The sequence below is a fragment of the Eleutherodactylus coqui genome, chromosome 5, assembly GCF_035609145.1.
Source record: "Eleutherodactylus coqui strain aEleCoq1 chromosome 5, aEleCoq1.hap1, whole genome shotgun sequence".
NCBI lineage: Eukaryota > Metazoa > Chordata > Amphibia > Anura > Eleutherodactylidae > Eleutherodactylus > Eleutherodactylus coqui.
This window is the reverse complement of record NC_089841.1, coordinates 30,535,189-30,556,761: the sequence shown is the minus strand read 5'-3', so window position 1 is coordinate 30,556,761 and position 21,573 is coordinate 30,535,189. Positions and strand designations below refer to the sequence as shown.

The 21,573-nt window shown below is 48.7% G+C and overlaps 1 protein-coding gene across 1 annotated transcript in view; it reads left to right on the top strand.

Moving 5' to 3' along the window:
• The first annotated feature begins 7,554 nt into the window (after positions 1–7,554).
• LOC136629123 (zinc finger protein 665-like) overlaps positions 7,555–21,573 on the top strand; it is a 38,194-nt gene continuing 24,175 nt past the window's right edge. Inside the window, exons 1-8 of the mRNA XM_066605259.1 lie at positions 7,555–7,625; positions 11,968–12,071; positions 12,270–12,449; positions 12,532–12,655; positions 18,623–18,726; positions 18,996–19,175; positions 19,258–19,381; positions 19,464–19,528. Of these exons, the coding sequence (XP_066461356.1) occupies positions 11,976–12,071; positions 12,270–12,449; positions 12,532–12,655; positions 18,623–18,726; positions 18,996–19,175; positions 19,258–19,381; positions 19,464–19,528 (873 nt within the window). The 5' untranslated portion in view covers positions 7,555–7,625; positions 11,968–11,975. The remainder of the gene's footprint in view (positions 7,626–11,967; positions 12,072–12,269; positions 12,450–12,531; positions 12,656–18,622; positions 18,727–18,995; positions 19,176–19,257; positions 19,382–19,463; positions 19,529–21,573) is intronic.

Below are 21,573 nucleotides of genomic sequence, written 5' to 3'. Positions count from 1 at the left end.
CATGGCATTGGCCATTTGCATTGGCCGGCGTGTAACAGAATGACATGGGGAACAAACAACTGGGTTCTCAATGGAATCAGCAGAAGTGGAAGAAAGCATTTAGTTAGGTATTGTGTCCAAGGGGTCTTGAAAGAGTAGGTAGGGTCTGATTTTTGGGGACGTTGTTTTCTGTGCGGCCTAAGGGCTCCTACCCACTAGCGTTTTTTTTACTGCGAAATTCGCAGCGTTTTTTTTTTTCTGCAGGGGTCTTTGGGCTATGGGAGTTGTAAAGCTAAAATTGCGATTGCGCGGTAAATCGCGATTTTGCGCAATCGCGATTTTAACATTACAAGTCCCATAGACCCCTTGTAGAAAAAAAAAAACCCTGCGAATTTCGCTGTGAAAAAAAACGCTAGTGGGTAGGAGCCCTAAGAGGGCACTTCGTCCAGACCTTTCCGCCTCTCGGATCTTGGTTGGAGATGCTGGGTGGTCTGGAGGTAAGAGAGAAGTTCCCCCAGGGCCCACAGTTCGCTGGATGTCTTCCCGCAGGTTAGGTCTTCCTAACGAGATCGCTGTTGGGAGTTTTTTTTGTGACATTCTTCTTGGATTGTGGAGCTAGTATCAACGTAATCCATCATGAAACGGTCAAACGCATGGGTTTAGAGGTAAGAGCACTGGAGTAGCCTATTCCTGTATCTGCTATTGACACCACTACCTTATCTCAGAAACTTTTAGAGCATGTCGTTGCAGATGTTGGTCTTAAAATTGGTCTGTTTCACACCAAGACTATCGCATTGTATGGAATGGAGTCCTTCCTGGCACTATTGGTGCAGGTTATATAAACTTGTAAAACTCAACCGCAGAAGAACCAAAGAGCCCGTAAATCTCATTTAACCTCCATAGACTAAGGCCCCCTGCACACGGGCGGAAATTCTGCGGCGGAATTTCCCGCACGTGCCCGCCTGCATAGGATTACATTACAAAATGCAATCCTATGCGCACAGCTGCGATTTGTCCACGGGAAAACATGCGCGGAAAACAAATCACGGCATGTTCTATTTCTCACAGAGACCCGCACAGAAATGTCAGTAGTGACGGGCCGGCTGCGCTCTGCGCATGCACCGGCAGACGGTGCATAGCAGAGACTGAAGATGCCAGGAGCTGGTGATCCGCAGGTCTCTGAAGGGGCACGAGTCCGCATCCCGCTGCGGGAATTCTCGCTGCAGGGTCCGACCCGGCCGTCTGCAGGCGGCCTAAGTTTGGCTTCACAGGGGTGTATTTGTTTATGCAGGCACTTTTGTGCACGTCTGTGCATTTTAATTTACTTTTTTTCCGCATTTAGGGCATGTTTGATTGTGCACAGGATGAGCCCTGATTTAAAGGGCTATTTAGCCTAAGGAAACCCAGGTGTGCATTTTTCCTAATGGAATTGCGCAGTGTTACACATTCTCTTGTACATTTGTGCACCCCTTCAAAGACTCCTCTGAAGACCAATGGCCACAAAATAGAGGAGGTTCTATTGTTTTGCAAGCAAGAGAAATACACATACAAAGTAAAACAAATGTGAATTAACCCATTAATATCAGTAGATTCTATTCTCAGTGTTTTGTGTGGGTATATTTCATGCGATGAAAAATGCTCATGTGAAGCCGTTCTAAGGCTGGATTCACACGAACGTATATCGGCTCGGTTTTCACGCCGAGCCGATATACGGTGTCCTCATCTGCAGGGGGGGGGGGGGGGGATGGAAGAGCCAGGAGAAGGAACTGAGCTCCTGCCCCCTCTGCACTATTTGCAATGAAAGGAGGCAAGGCAGGGGCGGGGCTAAGTTGCGAGAATTAGCCCCGCCCCTGCCCTGACTCCTTTCATTGCAAAGTTCAGAGAGTTAGCCCTGCCCCTGTCCCGCCTCTCCCTATTGCAAATAGTGCAGAGGGGCGGAGAGGAGGCAGAGAGGGGGCGGGAGCTCAGAGCACTGCTCCTGGCTCTGAAGGCTTCCCCCCTGCAGAGAGAGACGACGTATATCGGCTCGGCGTGAAAACCGAGCCTATATACGGTCCTGTGAATCCAGCCTAAGAGTGATTGTAGACAAAGAGATAATTCTTTAAAAAATCATTTAAAATAGTGAAACTGAGCAATAATCATTCATTCTGATTGCAAGATGATTGAGTGAAGAACAAAAATTGTTTGTTTTTTGCTCATTTCCAGCAGGTATAAAGGGTTAATCAGCGCCCGTTCACTCCGTCTCATTCACTTATATGGTGAACGTAAAAGATGGAAAGATTTTGACTGATTTCTGGTTAAACGACCAACGATGTATTGGCCGGTATAAAAGGCCCTTAGATAAGCGTCCTTTACTGCAGTCGGATCTACACTGAGGACACAGAAGGATATTAAATCCTGGGGGGTGAAGGACCGGGACCCTCCCACCAGAAGGGGGCAGCATCCTCACACAGAGGAAGAGGAATCCTGGGGGCTGAAGGACTGGGACTCTCTGACCAGGAGGGGGCAGCATCTTTACACAGAGGAAGAGAGATCCTGGGAGCTAAAGGACCAGGATCCTCAAACCAGGAAAGGGGAGCATTCTCACACAGAGGAAGAGAAATCCTGGGGGGTGAAGGATCGGGACCCTCTGACCAAGAGGGGGCAGCATCCTCACACGGAGTAGAAATACTGGGGGGGGGGTGAAGGACCTGGACCCTCCGACCAGGAGGATGCAGCATTCTCACACATAGAAAGAGGAATCCTGTGGGGTGGAGGACTGGGACCCTCTGACCAGGAGGGGGCAGCATCCTCGCACAAAGGAAGAGAAATCCTGGGGGGGTGAAGGACCAAGACCCTCCGACCAGAGGAAGAGGAATCCTGGGGGGTGAAGGACTGGGACTGGGACCCTCTGACCAGGAGGGGGCAGCATCTTTACACAGAGGAAGAGGAATCCTGGGGGCTGAAGGACCAGGATCCTCTGACAAGGAGGGGGCAGCATTCTCACACAGAGGAAGAGGAATCCTGGGGGCTAAAGGTGTAGGATCCTCTGACCAAGAGGGAGCAGCATTCTCACACACAGGAAGAGAAATCCTGGGGGGGTGAAGGATCGGGACCCTCTGACCAGGAGTGGGTAGCATTCTCACACAGAGGAAGAGGAATCCTGGGGTGTGAAGGACCGGGACCCTCTGACCAAGAGGGGGCAGCATCCTCACACGGAGGAGGAGAAATACTGGGGGGGGTGAAGGACCGGGACCCTCCGACCAGAAGGGGGCAGCATCTTCACACATAGAAAGAGGAATCCTGTGGGGTGAAGGACTGGTACCCTCTGACCAGGAGGGGGCAGCATCTTTACACAGAGGAAGAGAGATCCTTGGGGCTGAAGGACCAGAATCCTCAAACAAGGAGAGGGGAGCATTCTCACACAGAGGAAGAGGAATCCTGGGGGGTAAAGACCGGGACTCTCCGATCAGAAGGGGGCAGCAGCCTCACACAGAGGAAAAGGAATCCTGGGGGCTGAAGGACCAGGATCCCCGACCAGGAGGGGGCAGTATTCTCACACAGAGGAAGAGAAATTCTGTGGGGGGGGGGGGGGGGGGAAGGTTTGGATCCTCCGACCAGGAGAGGGCAGCATTCTCACACAGAGGAAGGGGAAACCTGAGGTGGGTGAAGGATTGGGACCCTCTGACCAGGAGAGGGGAGCATTCTCACACAGAGGAAGAGAAATCCTGGGGTGTGAAGGACTGGGACCCTCTGACCAAGAGGGGGCAGCATTCTCACACTGAGGAGAAATACTGGGGGGGGAGGGGTGAAGGACCAGGACCCTCCGACCAGGAGGAGGTAGCATTCTCACACATAGAAAGAGGAATCCTGTGGGGTGAAGGACTGGTACCCTCTGACCAGGAGGGTGCAGCATCTTTACACAGAGAAAGAGAGATCCTTGGGGCTGAAGGACCAGAATCCTCAAACTAGGAGAGAGGAGCATTCTCGCACAGAGGAAGAGGAATCCTGGGGGATAAGGACCGGGACTCTCCGACCAGAAGGGGGCAGCATCCTCACACAGAGGAAGAGGAATCATGGGGGCTGAAGGACCAAGATCCTCCGACCAGGAGGAGGCAGTATTCTCACACAGAGGAAGAGGAATTCTGGGGGTAAGGACCGGGACCCTCCGATCAGAAGGGGGCAGCATCCTCACACAGGGGAAGAAGAATCCTGGGGGGTGAAGGACTGTGACCCTCCGACCAGGAGGGGGCAGCATCTTTACACAGAGGATGAGGAATCCTTGGGGCTGAAGGACCAGGATCCTCCAATCAGGAGGGGGCAGCATTCTCACACAGAGGAAGAGAAATCCTGGAGGATGAAGGACCAGGCCCCTATGACCAGGAGGGGCAGCATCTTCAAACAGAGGAAGAGAAATCCTGGGGGGTAAAGGACCAGGACCCTCTGACCAGAAGGGGCAGCATCCTCACAGAGAGGAAGAAGAATCCTGGGGGGTGAAGGGGCAAACCCTCTGACCAGGAGGGGGCAGCATCTTTACACAGAGGTAGAGGAATCCTTGGGGCTGAAGGACCAGGATCCTCCTACCAGGAGGGGGCAGCATTTTCACACAGAGGAAGAGGAATCCTGGGGGGTAAGGATTGGGACCCTCTGACCAGAAAGGGGCAGCATTCTCACACAGAGGATGAGGAATCCTTGGGGCTGAAGGACCAGGATCCTCCAATCAGGAGGGGGCAGCATTCTCACACAGAGGAAGAGAAATCCTGGAGGATGAAGGACCAGGCCCCTATGACCAGGAGGGGCAGCATCTTCAAACAGAGGAAGAGAAATCCTGGGGGGTAAAGGACCAGGACCCTCTGACCAGAAGGGGCAGCATCCTCACAGAGAGGAAGAAGAATCCTGGGGGGTGAAGGGGCAAACCCTCTGACCAGGAGGGGGCAGCATCTTTACACAGAGGTAGAGGAATCCTTGGGGCTGAAGGACCAGGATCCTCCTACCAGGAGGGGGCAGCATTTTCACACAGAGGAAGAGGAATCCTGGGGGGTAAGGATTGGGACCCTCTGACCAGAAGGGGGCAGCATTCTCACACAGAGGAAGACGAATCCTAGGGGGTAAGGACCGAGACCCTCCGACCAAGAGGGGGCAGCATCCTCACACAAAGGAAGAGAAATCCTGGGGGGGTGAAGGACCCGGACCCTCTGACTAGGAGGGGACAGCATTCTCACACAGAGGAAGAGGAATCCTGGGGGGTGAAGGACTGGGACCCTCTGACCAGGAGGGGGCAGCATCTTTACACAGAGGAAGAGGAATCCTGGGGGGTGAAGAACCAGGATCCTCCGACCAGGAGGGGGCAGCATTCTCATACAGAGGAAGAGGAATCCTGGGGGGTAAGGATTGAGACCCTCCGACCAAGAGGGGGCAGCATCCTCACACAAAGGAAGAGAAATCCTGGGGGGGTGAAGGACCCGGACCCTCTGACCAGGAGGGGACAGCATTCTCACACAGAGGAAGAGGAATCCTGGGGGGTGAAGGACTGGGACCCTTTGACTAGGAGGGGGCAGCATCTTTACACAGAGGAATCCTGAGGGGGGTGAAGAACCAGGATCCTCCGACCAGGAGGGGGCAGCATTCTCACACAGAGGAAGAGGAATCCTGGGGGGTAAGGATTGGGACCCTCCGACCAGAAAAGGGCAGCATCCTCACACAGAGGAAGAGGAATCCTGGGGGGTAAGGATTGACCCTCCGACCAGAAGGGGGCAGCATCCTCACACAGAGGAAGACGAATCCTAGGTTGTAAGGACCAAGACCCTCCGACCAAGAGGGGGCAGCATTCTCACACAGAGGAAGAGGAATCCTGGGGGGTGAAGGACTGGGACCCTCTGACCAGGAGGGGGCAGCATCTTTACACAGAGGAAGAGGAATCCTGGGGGGTGAAGAACCAGGATCCTCCGACCAGGAGGGGGCAGCATTCTCACACAGAGGAAAACGAATCCTAGTGGGTAAGGACCGAGACCCTCCGACCAGGAGGGGGCAGCATCCTCACACAGAGGAATCCTGGGGGGTAAGGATTGGGACCCTCCGACCAGAAGGGGGCAGCATCCTCACACAGAGGAAAACGAATCCTAGTGGGTAAGGACCGAGACCCTCCGACCAGGAGGGGGCAGCATCCTCACACAGAGGAATCCTGGGGGGTAAGGATTGGGACCCTCCGACCAGAAGGGGGCAGCATCCTTACACAGAGGAAGAGAAATCCTGGGGGGGTGAAGGACCCGGACCCTCTGACCAGGAGGGGACAGCATTCTCACACAGAGGAAGAGGAATCCTGGGGGGTGAAGGACTGGGACCCTCTGACCAGGAGGGGGCAGCATCTTTACACAGAGGAATAGGAATCCTGGGGGGTGAAGGAGCGAACTCTCTGACCAGGAGGGGGCAGCATCTTTACACAGAGGAAGAGGAATCCTGGGGGCTGAAGAACCAGGATCCTCCGACCAGGAGGGGGCAGCATTCTCACACAGAAGAAGAGGAATCCTGGGGGGTAAGGATTGGGACCCTCCGACCAGAAGGGGGCAGCATCCTCACACAGAGAAAGACGAATCCTAGGGGGTAAGGACCGAGACCCTCCGACCAAGAGGGGGCAGCATCCTCACACAAAGGAAGAGAAATCCTGGGGGGGTGAAGGACCCAGACCCTCTGACCAGGAGGGGACAGCATTCTCACACAGAGGAAGAGGAATCCTGGGGGGGTAAAGGACTGGGACCCTCTGACCAGGAGGGGGCAGCATCTTTACACAGAGGAATCCTGGGGGGTGACGAACCAGGATCCTCCGACCAGGAGGGGGCAGCATTCTCACACAGAGGAAGAGGAATCCTGGGGGGTAAGGATTGGGACCCTCCGACCAGAAGGGGGCAGCATCCTCACACAGAGGAAGACGAATCCTAGTGGGTAAGGACCGAGACCCTCCGACCAGGAGGGGGCAGCATCCTCACACAGAGTAAGAGGAATCCTGGGGGGTAAGGATTGGGACCCTCCGACCAGAAGGGGGCAGCATCCTCACACAGAGAAAGACGAATCCTGGGGGTGAAGGACCAAGACCCTCCGACCAAGAGGGGGCAGCATTCTCACACAGAGGAAGAAGAATCCTGGGGGGTGAAGGACTGGGACCCTCTGACCAGGAGGGGGCAGCATCCTCACACAGAGGAAGACGAATCCTAGGGGGTAAGGACCGAGACCCTCCGACCAAGAGGGGGCAGCATCCTCACACAAAGGAAGAGAAATCCTGCGGGGCGGGGTGAAGGACCAGGATCCTCCGACCAGGAGGGGGCAGCATTCTCATACAGAGGAAGAGGAATCCTGGGGGAAACAAGACCAAGTCTTCCTGCATTCCAGTCACAGCCCTCTTCTTCTTCTCTCTCTCCACAAAACTGCATTAGTAAGCTGCTCTCCTTCCAGTCATAGTGATTTTTAAAACCATGTGACTTTCTGTCCTCAGACCTCCTAGGAGTCCTTCCATTCCAGTCACAGCCCTCCCATAAGCCTCCTCTTCTTCTCTGTCCAAAGAACTACATTATTAGTAAGCTCCTCCTTTTACAGTCATGTGACCTCAGACCATGTGACTTCCTGTCCTCAGACCTCCTAGGAGCCACTCCATTCCAGCATCTACCCCCGTGGAGGTAAGGGAGGGTTGTGAGACCCTCTGCCATCAGCAGGCCGTATGATGGGTCCTCATGAAGGAGCCGGCGCCCCTTGGTGGATGATGGGAGTCGCTGCTGGAAGTTACCAGCTGTAACCCTTTCACTCCTGAGAGGTGACATGTGCTCCTCACACAGCAGGGGGGACAATTGGGAGTTTAAGGGTTAATCACTGTAACCCTGCACTGATCACTGAGTCCTATAGGGGCTGTGAGGGAGGGGCCCACTGAGGGATCTCTGACAGACGGCAGCTCAGGGGCTTTCTGCAGTGACAGGAAGAAGGCGGCACGTTGTCATCTGTAGGTCGGTGTGAGTCTTCCACACAGGGAAGCGCCGTCTATGGAGAGCAGCGCCATTGTTTATTACATTCACTGCAAGTCAGAAGTTGTAGAAGAGGAGAAAAACCTACGGAACGTCCGGAGCGAACGCAGAAATTGTAGGGAGAAACAGGGAGGATCCGCCGGTGAGCGACATAACTCTATCCGCCATCTAGACCATAGAAGACGTGTGTGATGTCACCGGTCACTATTATGTCACTACTGTCACCACTATCTGATGTCACCGGTCACTATTATGTCACCACTGTCTGATGTCACCGGTCACTATTATGTCACCACTGTCTGATGTCACCGGTCACTATTATGTCACCACTGTCTGATGTCACCGGTCACTATTCTGTCACTACTGTCACCACTATCTGATGTCACCTGTCACTATTCTGTCACTACTGTCACCACTATCTGATGTCACCTGTCACTATTCTGTCACTACTGTCACCACTATCTGATGTCACCTGTCACTATTCTGTCACTACTGTCACCACTATCTGATGTCACCTGTCACTATTCTGTCACTACCGTCACCACTATCTTATGACACCTGTCACTACTATCTGATGTCACCAGTCACTATTCTGTCACTACAATCACCACTATCTGATGTCACCTGTCACTATTCTGTCACTACTGTCACCACTATCTGATGTCACCTGTCACTATTCTGTCACTACTGTCACCACTATCTGATGTCACCTGTCACTATTCTGTCACTACCGTCACCACTATCTTATGACACCTGTCACTACTATCTGATGTCACCAGTCACTATTCTGTCACTACCCTCGCCACTATCTGATGTCACCTGTCACTATTCTGTCACTACTGTCACCACTATCTGATATCACCTGTCACTATTCTGTCACTACTGTCACCACTATCTGATGTCACCTGTCACTACCGTCACCACTATCTTATGACACCTGTCACTATTCTGTCACTACTATCTGATGTCACCAGTCACTATTCTGTCACTACCGTCACCACTATCTGATGTCACCAGTCACTATTTTGTCACTACCGTCACCACTATCTGATGTCACCAGTCACTATTCTGTCACTACCGTCACCACTATCTGATGTCACCAGTCACTATTCTGTCACTACCGTCACCACTATCTGATGTCACCAGTCACTATTCTGTCACTACCGTCACCACTATCTGATGTCACCAGTCACTACCGTCACCACTATCTGATGTCACCAGTCACTATTCTGTCACTACCGTCACCACTATCTGATGTCACCAGTCACTATTCTGTCACTACCGTCACCACTATCTGATGTCACCAGTCACTATTCTGTCACTACCGTCACCACTATCTGATGTCACCAGTCACTATTCTGTCACTACCGTCACCACTATCTGATGTCACCAGTCACTATTCTGTCACTACCGTCACCACTATCTGATGTCACCAGTCACTATTCTGTCACTACCGTCACCACTATCTGATGTCACCTGTCACTATTCTGTCACTACCGTCACCACTATCTGATGTCACCTGTCACTATTCTGTCACTACCGTCACCACTATCTTATGTCACCTGTCACTATTCTGTCACTACCGTCACCACTATCTTATGTCACCTGTCACTATTCTGTCACTTCCGTCACCACTATCTTATGTCACCAGTCACTATTCGGTCACTACCGTCACCACTATCTGATGTCAACTGTCACTACCGTCACCACTATGTGATGTCACCTGTCACTATTCTGTCACTACTATCTGATGTCACCGGTCACTATTCTGTCACTACTGTCACCACTATCTGATGTCACCAGTCACTATTCTGTCACTTCTGTCACCACTATCTGATGTCACCAGTCACTATTCTGTCACTACCGTCACCACTATCTGATGTCACCAGTCACTATTCTGTCACTACTGTCACCACTATCTTATGTCACCGGTCACTATTCTGTCACTACTGTCACCACTATCTGATGCCACCGGTCACTATTCTGTCACTGCTGTCACCACTATCTGATGTCACCTGTCACTATTCTGTCACTACCGTCACCACTATCTTATGTCACCAGTCACTATTCGGTCACTACCGTCACCACTATCTGATGTCAACTGTCACTACCGTCACCACTATGTGATGTCACCGGTCACTATTCTGTCACTACTGTCACTACTATCTGATGTCACCGGTCACTATTCTGTCACTACTGTCACCACTATCACTAACCTGGAGCTGTCATAGGGGCTGCATGGAGCGAGTCCCGGTCACGTGATTAACGTTATCCAATGGATAACGATGATCACAGGTAAGTGAACAAAAAGTGAAAAAATTTAGATTTTCAGCCTCAGCTCATGGATCGGATTTATGAGGGGAGCTGAAACTACTCACCTCCCTCCTACATGATGTCCTGCGTTGAATCGCTCTGAAAAGGAACCGGTGACTTGGTCCGATGCGTAACAGCATTCACGGAAAAGTAAAAAAAAAATTGAAATAAAGTAAAAGTTTCATTTCCCCTCAGCGATCCGATCCATGAGGGGAGATGATAATACTCACCTAATGTCCTCTGAAACCTCCAATACTGCACCTTTGCTGATCAGCACATACGTCGACTAAATGGCAGCGCATGCGCAGTAGAAGCATATGCCAAAGTGACTTTGGCATAGTAACAAGCAGGGACCACAGTGATTGGTCCTTGCCAACATGGATGGCTGTGATATACCCATCACTGCCATCTCTGTGATTTGTGTAATAACTCCAGCACTGGATTAGTCCCGTATATCTCTACCCCCTCACCAAGAGCACAGAGATAAGAATCCCATGCTGTGTAGAGAGTGAAAAAACTGTTTTAAAATGGCACAAATGGCAAAAAAATACACAGTACATCCCTAGATGAATTCGTTAAGAGGTCTTGTTTTTAAAATAGTCATTTTGTAGGGATTTTTCATCCTTTTGGCCGCTCAAGAGCTCTACAAGTGGGCAATGGGGCCTAAAACACCTTCAAGCAAAATGTCTGTTCTGAAAGCCACCGACTGCTCCTTTCACTTTTGGCCCTGTTGTGTATACGGACATAAGATTAGGGCCACAATGGGTAGGTTTCCGAACACAGGACAAACAGGGGGATCCATTTTGGTGTGTAAATTCTCATTTTCATGTGCACTAAAGCAAAAACAACTCTTTATAATGACATATTTTTGCAATAATATGACGGTTTTTTTTTCCCTTTAAATTGTATTAACTCCTGAAAAAAAACTGTTAGGTCAAAATCCTCCTGCCCCCCCCCCCCTCAGTGAATATATTAAGGGGTGTAGTTTGTAAAATGGGGTTATTTGTTGGGGTATCTATCATTCTGACACCTATGAGCCTTTGCAATATTGGCTTTGTGTAGGAAATCAAAGTGTTCCTCAAAATGTTTATAATAAATGTTAAATTTGTACGTCTTCTAAATGGTTAAAAAAACATAGTTTTCCAAATTTTTGTCCAGAATAAAAACTAATGGAAATATATATCTTAGCAAAAATTTGTACAGTAAGTTTGCACATATTAGATATATTGCAGAGAAAACCCTGTAAAAAAGCAGCTCTGAACTTGGAGAAGAGTCAGTGGGGCGGTTGCTGACGACTTCTCCCTGCCAGGGTCGGCTATCAGTTCAACTGATCCCAGTGGAGAGAACCCTGTCGGGATTTTGTGTTGCCTGTTGTTCGGGCCTCATAAAACTCCTAAAAGGTTCCCTTTATTATCTCCTTAATAGGGTTTTACAACCCCTGTGCCCTTCCTGGTTCTTGCTGATTAGGACATGTGACTGCTGCAGCCAATCACTGCCCACAGCATTTACCTTTCATAGGCAGTGATTGGCTACAGCAGTCACATGTCCTCATCAGCAGCAACCAGAAAGGACACAGGGGCTGTGAAGCAATTTTAGCTAATAGGAAAACACTTTTAAATGTCTCCCCTTATTATCTCCAATAAATTAGTTTTTTGTGGTTTTTACATTGGTTCATATTCCTTCCATTAAGGTCCCTTCATGATTGTTTCATCAAAGATGGAGAGGGAGAGAAGCAAGATGGTGAATAATGTATTAAATCTCACCCTAGAGATAATCTTCCAGCTTACTGGGGAGGTGAGAGATTCTGATGATGTCACATTACATCGTTCTTATCTATGGTAGTAACTGATGATGTCACTGGAGAGGGGAGAGATTCTGATGATGTCACATCACATCATTCTTATCTATGGTAATAACAGATGATGTCACTAGAGAGGTGATGGACTCTGGAAATGTCTGTAGTGATATTTATTACTGCCTCCCCACATACAGGATTACACAGCAGTGAAGAAGACCTCTAGTGATGGCTGTTGGGCCCCTGTGTGTGATGGATGGGGAAGACCCCTGAGCCCAATCATGGGGCCCCCTCCTCACTCCCTGATACATGAGGACATCAATGTACAGGAGATTCTAGAACTCACCAACAAGATGATTGAGCTGCTGACTGGAGAGGTGAGGCTGCAGTGAATGCTGGGACATTATACAGTAACAACACTGGAGGCTTCTGGGTGATGACTGTATATTGTGTTGTCAGGTTCCTATAAGGTGTCAGGATGTCGCTGTCTATTTCTCTATGGAGGAGTGGGAGTATTTAGAAGGATACAAGGATCTGTACAAGGAGGCCATGATGGAGACCCGCCAGCCGCTCACTTTACCAGGTAATGGACATATTTAGCAGGATTGTATCTGGGGAGAAGTGGGGCATGTGCCCCTGGCGATTGTTGGAAGTGTGGCGTGCCGGTCATGCAGAAAACTGCTAGCAAGGTTAGTGGAGCCACTCTCTACACAATTGTTGATTGAAGCAATACACATTTACTAATTGCTGATATGTAAGCACCCTGGTCATACAGTGATGCTAGTCAGTGACTGCACGGCGGACAGCTGCTGTATCAAATAGTAACAGGAGAATGTGGCTACAGAAGATCTCTGCTCCACCAGCCCTACTGCTATAGTACACGGGGGCTGTGTGGGGCTGGAGAAGTGCCTTGGTCCATGCTCCTCCGTTCCACAAACTATCACCACCAGCCCGTCCTCCTCTTTGTATTTAGTGCTTGCAGGACCGGAGGAGGAAGGATCTGGTATCACCAGTAAGAGCTGCTAGGTTGTATCTACAGAGTGGGAATCCTACTTGGTGGGACTTGTGAGTGATGGTGGCCAATAATATATTGTTGCCTGTCTTTTTTCTCTTAGTTTTATAGTTGTAATTTGTAGAACCCCTCTAAATTTATGAGAGTGTCACCAGTACGGCTGTGGCTGCATGGAGACTTTGGCCACAATACTCTTCTCACAGGAGTGTAATGGCGGTCAGTAGGGTTGTGTTGCAGTTTGCCGTGACCCTACAATTACATGAAGCCCAGCTAGTTTGGACTTCTTGTGATTGTCGGGGCGGGGGTTTGGCAAACTGTAAGCCACAATGCATTCACCTTCACAGAAGTAGTGGATGAAAGTTGCTGTGGATATCGCCTATCTGGGTGTCAGGAAAGCCTTTGGTATAGTTTCACATAAAGACCTCGGAGATAAGTTCTTGAGAATTGGACTTAATGCTTTGATCGTTGAGTAGATTCTTAGGTGATTACCAGATATCAGAGTGTTGTTGGTAATGGAGTGTATTCTGACCAGCGGGGAGTTTTACAAGTGATGACCACAAGGGTTTGTCCGGGGTCCTGATTGTCTTAGATGTCCTATATGTGGGTGAGGGCTCTTAGCCACTGGCGATAAGACTTTCTTGCATTAGGAGAGTAAGGCCGCCTGCACACGAACGGAAAACAAATCGCAGCATGCTCTATTTCTGTGCGGGGCTCGCAGAGCTCCGCACAGAAACGTCAATCACCCGCAGCCGTCTCCGGTCTGCGCATGCGCCGGCTGCCCGGCAGCCGGCACATGAAAGAGCTGGGGCCGCGGGAGCAGGTGAGTGACACGTTGCTCTCTGCAGGCGCTCGGGTCGGTTCCCTCGGCGAGAATCTTTGCCGCCGGATCCGACCCGCCCGTCTGCCGGTGGCCTAAGTGAAAACACATGCTAATGAAACCAATGATTTTCAATGGTGTCATTCTCATTAGCGCAAAGAAAAAATCTGCGATATCGCCCGTTGTTTTCAATGGGTCTGGAAGCAGCAGCACTGGTCCTATTGAAATCAATAGAAGATCGCGAAGTGGGCTAGGATTCCCCCAGAGAGAGGAGAAAGAGAAGGGGCGGAGCTACATGGGATCTGTGACATATCTCCCCTTATTTGGAGAGATAGGGGGTGGGGCTAGTGGTCTTTTCCAAGATAGGGAGGAGATTGAGGTGGGGTGGTGCAAGAGGGGTCCCTCTCTACCCAAGTGAGGGGGACGGGGCTAGCGGGAAAAATCATTGATTTCATTATCATGCGTTTTTACTGACTCGCGCATCACAGGGAAGTCTTATCGCCAGTAGGTAAGAGCCCTAAGTGACACAGAATCATAGAGTTGGAAGGGATCTCCGGGGTCATCTGGTCCAACCCCCTGCTTATTGCAGAATTCACTAAATCATCCCAGACTGATGTCTGTCCTGCCTTATCTATATATATATAAAGACGAACGCCCTCACTGACTCGCCACTAATTCTCCAACTTCCCAATGTCGTAGAAACATGAAATTTGGCAGGAGTACTCTTAAGGTCCTAAATAGGAAAAGTAAAGGGATCACGACTCGAAAATTCAATGCTAATTGCAAAAGTATTGGTGCCCCTATGTAAAGTAACTAATCTAATTCTCTAACTTCCCGTTGCCGTGCAAACATGAAATTTAAGACGTTCATTATTTAGGTCCTAAACAGGACAAGTAAAGTGACCACAAGTTTAAAATTCAATGCTATCTATCTATCTATATATATATATATATATATATATATATATAAAAAGGTGAAAGCACTTATAATAATAATAATAATAATAATAATCTTTATTTGTATAGCGCCAACATATTCCGCAGCGCTTACATAGAGGGGGATACAGAGAGACAAAAGTACAAAAAATTACAGAACCACGGTTACAATCGTAATCAGTTGGTGGAAACAATAGGGAAGGGTCCTGCTCCAACGAGCTTACATACTACAAGTAATGGGGGGATACAAAAGGTAAAGGGCTGGAGATGTGCACGGTATGGCGGGGTGGAGAGTGAGGGATTCTATACACAAACAATGGTCAGATGTTTGGCCGTGTGACGGCAGAATCGGTATGACTGCAGGGGCAGTTTATGACAGCTAGCAGGGATTGCAGTCAATAGGTCAGGGAGCATGTTATCAGGTGGCATACAGAGGAGTCGGTTTAGGGTATGCGGTATGCCTCCCTGAAAAGGTGCGTTTTTAGAGCACGCCTGAAGTTTTTCGAGTCCTGGATTGCCCGGGTATCCTTTGGTAATGCGTTCCAGAGGTCTGGTGCTGCTCTGGAGAAATCTTGGAGGCGGGAGTGAGAAGTTCGAATTAGAGGGGTGTGCAGTCTAGTTTCGTTTGCCGAGCGGAGAGCCCGGGCTGGTTGATGGATTGTGATGAGGGAGGCAATATAGGGGGGCGCTGCACTGTGGAGGGCTTTGTGGATTAGGGTAGTAAGTTTGAATTGAATTCTGTATTTAACGGGCAGCCAGTGCAGTGACTGGCACAGGGCAGAGGCGTCCGAGTAGCGGCTGGACAGGAATATGAGCCGGGCTGCGGCATTCAGGATGGATTGGAGAGGGTAGAGTCTGGTGCAGGGGAGGCCGATCAGCAATGAGTTGCAATAATCGAGTCGTGAGTGGATGAGGGCAACAACAAGTGTTTTCAGCGTGTCTATGGTGAGAAAAGAGCGGATTCTTGCGATATTCTTGAGGTGCAGCTGACATGTTCGGGCGAGAGATTGGATGTAGGGGGTAAATGAGAGATTGGAGTCGAATATGACCCCAAGGCAGCGGGCATGCTGTTTGGGAGTTATGGTGGTGCCACACACTGAGATGGAGATGTCAGGATGAGGTCGGTTTGTGGAGGGTAGAAATACCAGTAAGTCAGTTTTAGAGAGGTTTAGTTTTAGGTAGAGAGAGGACATAGTGTTAGAGACAGCAGACAGACAGTCGGTGATGTTTTGGAGGAAAGGTGCAGAGATGTCACGGGGAGAGGTATATAGCTGGGTGTCATCAGCATAGAGGTGGTATTGGAGGCCAAAGCTCCTGATGGTTTGTCCAACAGGGGCTGTGTAAATAGAGAAAAGGAGGGGGCCGAGGACTGAGCCTTGGGGGACCCCAACAGCAAGGGGAAGAGGAGGGGAGGTAGAGCCAGCAAAGGAGACACTGAAGTAGCGGTCAGATAGGTAGGAGGAGAACCAGGAGAGAGCGGTGTCCTTTAGGCCGATGGAGCGAAGCATACTGAGGAGGAGTTTATGGTCGACAGTGTCAAATGCTGCGGAGAGGTCGAGGAGGATCAGTAGGGAATAGTCGCCCCTCGATTTGGCTGTCAGTAGGTCGTTTGATACCCTTGTAAGGGCAGTTTCTGTCGAGTGTTGGGGTCGGAAGCCAGACTGTAGGGGGTCGAGGAGAGAGTTCTCTGATAGATAGCTTACAAGGCGGGAGTAAACCAGCCGTTCAAGTAGTTTGGAGATAAAGGGGAGGTTTGAGATGGGTCGGTAATTGGCAACGTCAGTCGCGTCAAGAGTCGGCTTCTTTAGCAGTGGGGATATGATGGCGTGTTTGAAAGAAGAGGGAAAGATGCCAGAGGTCAGAGAGAGGTTGAATATAGTGGTGAGATGGGAGATGACCACTGGGGAGAGGGATCGGAGGAGGTGTGAGGGCAGAGGGTCGCTAGCGCAGGTGGTGGGGCGAGCAGAGAAGAGCAGTTTGGAGACTTCTTCCTCTGTCGCTGGTCTGAGTACAGACATTGAGCAGGAGCTAGATGCAGTGCTGACAAGACTAGGGTCAGGGCTAGTCTGGGATTGGGAAGTTATTTCCTGACGGATGTCATCAATTAGTGACTCGCCACTAATTCTCTAACTTCCCGGTGTCATACAAACATGAGATTTGGCACAAGCATTCTTTAGGTCCTTTATAGGAAAAGTAAAGGGGTTACAACTTGATTATTCAATGCTAAGTGCAAACGTATTGGGGCCCCTACGTCATGTTCCAAATCGAATTCTCTTATTTCCCGATGTCATATGAAAATTGGCAGCAGCATTCTTTATGTCCTAAATAGGAAAAGTAAAGGAGTCACAACTCAATTATTAAATGCTAAATGGAAAATTATTGGCACCCCTATGTAATAAAACTTCCCGATCTCATTCAAACATGAAATTTGGCACGACCATTCTTTACGTCCTAAATAGGAAAAGTAAAGGGGTCACAACGTAATTATTCAATGCTAATTGCAAAAGTAAGTGAAACCCATATGTGATGTAACTTCCCGTTGTCGTACAAGCGTGAAATTTGGCGCGGGCATTCTTTAGGTCCTAAGAGAAGAGAGTGGGGGGGGGGGGGCACATTCTGCAGAGGGACATCGGTACATGCAACCTGCGAAGAATCTAATGCTCCTCTATGTGAAGTAACTCCTCTGAAGTAACCACGACTTGATAACATTTTCTGTGCAAACAACATGTAAACGCCTGTATCAAATTAACTTGGGCGAAGCTGGGTATATCAGCTAGCTGTCATATGTGGGACTGGTTTTTGGCTGAGGGTGGCTTGATTGTCTTTCCGCCCCCACCCACTCGCTCTTAATGAGCAGTACTTCACACTGTACTACTATATTATTACTACTACAGTAGGGCAGGAATAAGGCTGCATTTCTCTTTTTGGGGCAGGTGCTCCAATTATACTGGGTAGTACTGGATGCACCAGGGGGGTCTATAATGTAGTTTTTGGTATTATTACCCTCATTTAGTGCTTGTATTTTACTCTATAGAGCATATTAATAAAATTATATTTTACTGCTACATTTAGTGATTTACCAGCATTATTATTTGCTGTGACTTACTAACAAATGTAAGCTATAGTTTGAGTTACTTTCCATTTTTAGATGCTGGTGGAAGGGGCTCAGCAAGCAGAAAGAAGGTTCACATGGGGGGGGCTATACAACGCTTCTGCCCTCAGTGCAGGAAAACCTAGCTCCGCCTGCGGTATTTACCGTATTTTTCAGCCTATAAGACTACCCCTGCTTTAGACCAGTGTTCCCCCAACTCCAGTCCTCAGGGACCGCCAACAGGTCATGTTTTCAGGATTTTCTCAGTGTTGCACAGGTGATGTAATTATGGTCGGTGCCTCAGACATTGCCACAGATGTTCTAAGTATAGGATATCCTGAAAACAGGACCTGTTTGTGGTTTTCTATTGATGTCAGTAACTTATCCAGAGTAGTGTCAAGTTTTTGGTGTTGTAGGTTAGAAAGGGGGTTAATATTTTATTATAATAGTATTACAATCTACAATAATAAAGGCAGCTCTGCTAAAAGCATAATTTATTGCTTTTTGTTATAGCCAGTGATTGTCCACATATCCTGATCAGCAGCATCTAGGAAGGACACAGGGGTTGTGAAGCAATTTTAAGTAATGGGAAAATACTTTGAAAGGTTTCATCTTATTATCTCCAGTAAATTTATTCTGATGTTGTCTTTTTGTGACTTTTTTTTTTTACATTGGTTCATATTCCTTCCATTCAGGTTCCCGTATAATTGATTCATCAAAGAAGGAGGAGGACAGAAACAAGATGGTGAAGAGTGTATTAAATCTCATCCTATATATACTCTTCCAGCTTCCTAAGAAGGTGAGAGATTCTGATGATGTCACATTACATCATTCTTATCTATGGTAATAACAGATGATGTCACTGGAGAGGGGAGAGATTCACATGATGTCACATTACATCATTCTTATCTATGGTAATAACAGATGATGTCACTTGAGAGGGGAGAAATTCTGATGATGTCACAGTACATCATTCTTATCTATGGTAATAACAGGTGATGTCACTGGAGAGGTGATGGACTCTGGAAGTGTCTTTAGTGATATTTATTAATGTCTCCCCATTTACAGGATTACACAATAGTGAAGAAGACCTCTAGTAATGGCTGTCGGGCCCCTGAGTGTGATGGATGGGGAAGACCCCTGAGCCCAATCACGGGGCCCCCACCTCACCACCTGATACATCAGAACATCAATGTACAGAAGATTCTAGAATTCACCAACAAGATGATTGAGCTGCTGACTGGAGAGGTAACGCTGCAGGGAATGCTGGGACATTATACAGTAACAGCACTGGAGGCTTCTGGGTGATGACTGTATATTGTGTTGTCAGGTTCCTATAAGGTGTCAGGATGTCGCTGTCTATTTCTCCATGGAGGAGTGGGAGTATTTAGAAGGACACAAGGATCTGTACAAGGAGGCCATGATGGAGACCCGCCAGCCGCACCCATCACCAGGTAATAGACAGGACTAAATACACAGGGACTTTATGATCTGTATGTAAAGAATGACTTCAGTGTCTGTCTGTGTTTCCTCCAGTTCCATCCAGTAAGAGAAGCCCACCAGAGAGATGTCCTCGTCCTCTTCTTCCACAGGACCATCAGGTAGATGGAGATGTCCCTGTGATCTGTAGCAGGCTGTAAAGCTCTTGTCATCAGTCTTATTAGATGTCTTCTCCTTGTGTTATGAGGCCGGTGGAGATGGCAGGATTACCGCTGACCAGAGACATTAGATCAGTTGTGTCAAATTCATTGTCAGTAAGGACCACATCAGCATTATAGATGCCTTCAAAGGGCTGATGGTAATTGTAAGACTGTGAATGAGGCAGGAGGCCTGATTTGGCCTGGGAACCTTAAGTTTGGCATGTGCATTAAATGAAGGCCTTGAAAGAATGATCAAGGTCCGCTTTTGCTAAAACTTGATCATTATTTAAAAGTTTCACAACTCAACAAGCTGAAAGTAAACACTGAAATTGAAATTTCTAAAGACGAAAACATGGCTAGAAGTTATATAATTTAAAAAATGTTTTTATCTTTTCTAGAGATGAGCGAACGTACTCGTCCGAGCTTGATGCTCGGGCGAATATTAGGGTGTTCGGGATGCTCGTTACTCTTAACGAGCACCACGCGATGTTCGGGTTACTTTCATTTTCTTCCCTGACAAATTTGCGCGCTTTTCTGGCCAATAGAAAGACAGGGAAGGCATTACAACTTCCCCCTGCAACGTTCAAGCCCTATACCACCCCCCTGCAGTGAGTGGCTGGCGAGATTGGGTGTCACCCGAGTATATAAATCTGCCCCTCCCGCGGCTCGCCTCAGACGCGTTCTGACATAGTTCAGGGAAAGTGTTGTTGATGCCGGAGCTGCTATAGGGAGAGTGTTAGGAGTGATTTTAGGCTTCAAGAACCCCAACGGTCCTTCTTAGGCCATAGAAATCGCAGATTGCACCTATGTGCGATCTGCGATTTCTCTTCTCTTCTCTATATGCGCTCAATGGGGCCGGCGGCAGCAGCGCCGACCCCATTGAGAACATATAGAAGACAAATCATTCTTCTCTGCCACAGCTGTAACAGCTGTGGCAGAGAAGAACGATGTTTGCCCATTGAATTCAATGGAGCCGGCAATACAGCAATAAGCCCATCCCTGCAATTCATCCAGAAATGTGTTACAATAAAAATATATACCGGCGTATAAGGCGACGGGGCGTACAAGACGACCCCCCAACTGTCACCTTATACGCCGGGAATACAGTGGAGCAAAGAATAAAAATCATTACTCGCTTCTCCTGGTGTTCTGCGCCGCTGCTGCAGGCTGTCGCTCTCTCCTGGTTCCCGGCAGAGCATTGCTTTCTCTACGAAGGGCTTTAAATCCCTGCCTCCAGAAACACACGTGCCTCCTTCAGCCAATCACAGCCAATGACAATGAACGGAGAGGAGAACGATCTGTATGCTGACGCTGACAGTGTGGGGGGGGGGGGGGCACTCTTGCCGGTATTGTGGCTTAATAGTGGGACCTGTGAACTTGAGATGCAGCCCAACATGTAGCCCCTCACCTGCCCTATCCGTTGCTGTGTCGTTCCCATCATTTTCTTGAATTGCCAAGATTTTCACACATGAAAACCTTAGCGAGCATCGGCGAAATACAAAAATGCTCCGGTCGCCCATTGACTTCAATGGGGTTCGTTACTCGAAACGAACCCTCGAGCATCGCGATAATTTCGTCCCGAGTAACGAGCACCCGAGCATTTTGGTGTTCGCTCATCTCTAATCTTTTCCTTAAAGCATTACTTCGGCCAAAAAATAAAAAATAAATTCTTCCCTCTACCCCTCATCATGATGTTAATGAGGTGTCATCGAGCCGCCATCTAATATCTATATCTAGCTTTTAGACCTGCAGCTATGTGGCTGTCAGAGTAGTTAGAACATAACTCAGTCAGAGAAGAGGCTTCCTACTTTTCCTTCTATGGACAGTTAGTCAAAATAATGTCACACAGATATATGTTGAGGTTAATTAAGTGCTAGGTGTTTAAAGAATTGGTTTAAAATGATGTTGAGAAGGCTGAACTTTTTTTTAATTCCTATTTTGTATCTATTTTCCCTCAGAAAGTAGATGTAACATCAACTTATCTTCCCTGTGCTATTGGAGGAATA